At 38.7% G+C, this 3,501-nt stretch overlaps 1 protein-coding gene across 1 annotated transcript in view; it reads right to left on the bottom strand.

Moving 5' to 3' along the window:
* Positions 1–305: 305 nt before the first annotated feature.
* Positions 306–3,501, bottom strand: part of ASB3 (ankyrin repeat and SOCS box containing 3) — a 95,989-nt gene continuing 92,793 nt past the window's right edge. The window contains exon 10 of the mRNA XM_019507983.1: positions 306–1,749. Coding sequence (XP_019363528.1) covers positions 1,469–1,749 — 281 coding nt within the window. The 3' untranslated portion in view covers positions 306–1,468. The remainder of the gene's footprint in view (positions 1,750–3,501) is intronic.

Here is a 3,501-nt window from a genome sequence, read left to right as displayed (position 1 = left end):
AGTTCTCAAGGTGTTGCCAGTCAGGACAAAGACTGTGACTGCAAAATAATGAAAGGAAAAAAAAATGGAAATTAAACTCCTCTGTGTAACTAGTATATATGGGATCACTTAAAATGCAGGTACTTCAATTTGAGTGTGTCAAAAATCTAATGTTTTCTAGAGTAATTTACAGGAATCATTTCACTTGAATCTCTCTTGTACTCTGATTATTAAGAAATCAAAGCAAGTATTCCATACATTTGAACATGAAATCTGAGACTTTTCTTACATAAGTTAAAGTCCACTGCATCATCACGCTGAATATTAATACAATATATGTATATTTGCACTTTATTTTCCATTGTATGAAGTATGTACATACAAAACTGATCCACATATCTTCTTTAGCAACAAGATTTCATTTTCATATAATTGAAGGTGTGAGAATGACATGTTACTGTTTCTGTGAACAAGTGATTATGCATTTTTTTACATTAAAATGAATAGCCTAAAAACATTTTTCATAGAAAGCAACAGAGAAGCAACTAATTATTGATAGATAATTATAACAATAAGTGACAAATGAATGCACTTGATCCAGTTTGTTTCCTGATACCTTTCTTGTTTTTATATTTCTGCCTCACCTACACCATTCTTCAATTTAAATACACAATACCAACACAATTTGCTTCTTGGCCATCAAGCATGTATTGCTTGGTATAAGCAAGATTTGAAGTAAGATTACTACAAACATAGTGATTAAGTGAGACAGACTGCAAAAGGGGCATCTAGAAGCTATTCACTGAATATGGTGATATTGCCCCATGGGTCCTGGTAGATGTTATATTTATGGTGCAATTGTGTTAGTCATGCCATAAATTGTAACATGCCAAACATTCAGCCAACTCATGATGTGATAAAATGACGAATAAGGTATAAGTGGATCCATGTTTAATGCTTCCATTTAATGTGGAACATCTGTGTATATGGTTTGTATTCTACCTTAAACTAAACATGCGGCATGTGTCCCAGACCCAGGCTAGCCCCATGCCCCATCCCAACCATCTGAACAAGTATGGGGCAATCCCAGGGTCTTCGATCATAGTCCTCTCCTTGGGCAGTCCCATGATTTGAATCAGAGGAATTTTGTGTTCCCTTCCAAACACTGCACATCTTGCCATGCACATTGGTATGGCACATAACATTCCTCAGGTCCCAATCATGCCATTATTTTAACATCCACTATGGGGCCTGGAAGAGGTTGAATACTTATTTTCTTTATTTAAAAAAAAAAAAAAAGAGAGCATAATGAGCTTTTTAAAAGTTTTAAATGGGTACAAGATATAACCAGAAACACACCTTTAGTTGCAGAGTACAATGCTGCAATAGGGAAATGCCCACTACTACAGTACCACATATGCATCAAATATTAGTTTTCCTATGGAATCTGCTGACTAACACTTGTGAAATGTACAGTCCAAGAGGCCAGTCATGAGCAATGAGAACATCTAGCACGATTGTTTCCTTGTTTGCTTTCTGCATCTTCTGAACTGGATTGAGTTGAATAAGGCATTCCTTCAGCCATTTCACCCTGTGCATCCACTGCTTCCGGAATGGCATTCATTCTCAGTATGTCAAAACAGAGCAGATAGTCCTGGAGACAAGTGGGCAATGGCAACTTACGGATAAATTTGTCGGATCGCAGATGTTTGCTTTGTAAAAGGGACCGGATCTCAAGACGACAAAGGTGGGACAGGGAAGGGATAAAGGCTGTAAAATGAAAGATAAAAAAAACAAACAAACTGAGAAACAGAACTGCAGGACTCAGTGCCTAATATTTTCTCCTCACTTTGACTTCTCCCCTTTGCTAAGTGAATACCAAATAAAGTCTACACTGTTAGGAGACTAATAGAATTGTAGCAATTTATAAAGAAGTCTAGAACTAGAGAACCAGCATTTTAGAATGCCTATGTATTAGCAAGAAATAAAATGTACTTAATTCTGTTCATACATAGTTGTCAATGGAAACAAACAACTTTACTCTCTACATTTCACTACACTTGTCTAAACAGCCAGCTAATTAGATAGAAATCAGAAAAAGTCACAGGACACGGTGACTGAAAATTTAATCCAAAGGATGCCAGGCCAATAACAGAAAAAATAATTTAGTGTGGAGGGAGGGGGAAAAAAAAAAAAAAGAAAAAAGAAAACAATGTCCATGTAAAAAATGGTTAATGATAATGAGATTCCATCATCTTTTCTTATTATTGTTCAGGTTATTGCTAGTCCATTTTTCCTTTAATGAACTAAAATTCTCAATCACATCTTTGTACAGTACACCTAGGAATTGCATTAATCTGTGCTGTTAGCCTATTTATTGTACTGTGCAATGAGAAAATTGTAAACCAGAGGTGTCAAATAAATGGCCCATGGGCTGAAGCCCTGCAATTCAGCCCCCAGTACTGCCTCTGGGTCTAATCAGATCCACAAAGGGCACAGCACAGGCCCAGTCTGTGGGCTGGATCTGGCGTGTGAACCCCTCCTCCCCCAGCATACCCTGATCTAGTGGCTGCTCCAGCTGGTCTGGAACCCATGCTGCATGTGGCACAGATCCCAGAGCGACTGCAAAAGGTACTGTGTGGCACAGTCTGCCTGGAGTGACATGTGCACTGCACACAGCAACTGCCCCGACCCAACTGCACCTCACACGGTTCCCAGCAGCTCCAGTCAGTCTAGGACCTGGGCTGCATGCAGCACCTCAAACACCACGTGCAGCACAGGTCCTGGACTGGTCAGAGTGGGCGCCGTGTGCAGTATGCATCCCAGAGGAGGTGCTGGGTACTGCCTGTTCCAACCACTCCGGGATCTGCACTGCGTGCAGTACGGATCCCAGACTAGCTGAAGCAGACACCAGATCAGACATGCTGAGAAAGTATGAGAGGGAAGAGGTCTGTGGGCACCCCTGCTGTAAACCATTCCTTTGGGAATTTCTCTCCTTTCTACATTTCTCTGTCTCTCTCTCTCATCTCAAGTCAAGGACCAAGGGTCAAGTGAATAACAACATATAGCTAACAGACACAAGAGAACCTTGTGCTCTTACTGTTTAATACAAATTCTAGAATGCAACTTTAATCCTTGTATTTTTGTTCTTTTATAGCACATTCTGAAAAGGCATGTAACATTAGATTTTTGTTCCACCTAAAATATGGCTATAAAATCTTTTTAATTAAGGATAATCAGAAGATGCTGAATGGTAAATAAGAATACAAGACATTTTTCTTCAAAAACACCCTGTCATATTAAAGAACAACTCAGCTTGGTAAGAACATTTTTTTTTTCCTTTTCAATCTCAGACAGAAAACAGAAGAAATAACAAAATGTGTCTGGGTAAATAAGAGAAAGAAGGAAATGGCAATGAAACTTAATTAGCTTAAGTCATCATAAAGGGATTGTCTTCTTTCACTCCCTTCTCTTTTTCCAATCTTATGTAAAAGAAAAAAAAATCACCTTTTAACCTCACAT

The sequence above is a fragment of the Gavialis gangeticus genome, unplaced genomic scaffold (genome assembly GCF_001723915.1).
Source record: "Gavialis gangeticus isolate Ggan-Ray unplaced genomic scaffold, GavGan_comp1, whole genome shotgun sequence".
In the NCBI taxonomy this organism is placed as follows: domain Eukaryota; kingdom Metazoa; phylum Chordata; order Crocodylia; family Gavialidae; genus Gavialis; species Gavialis gangeticus.
This window is presented reverse-complemented; position numbering and strand designations above follow the sequence as displayed.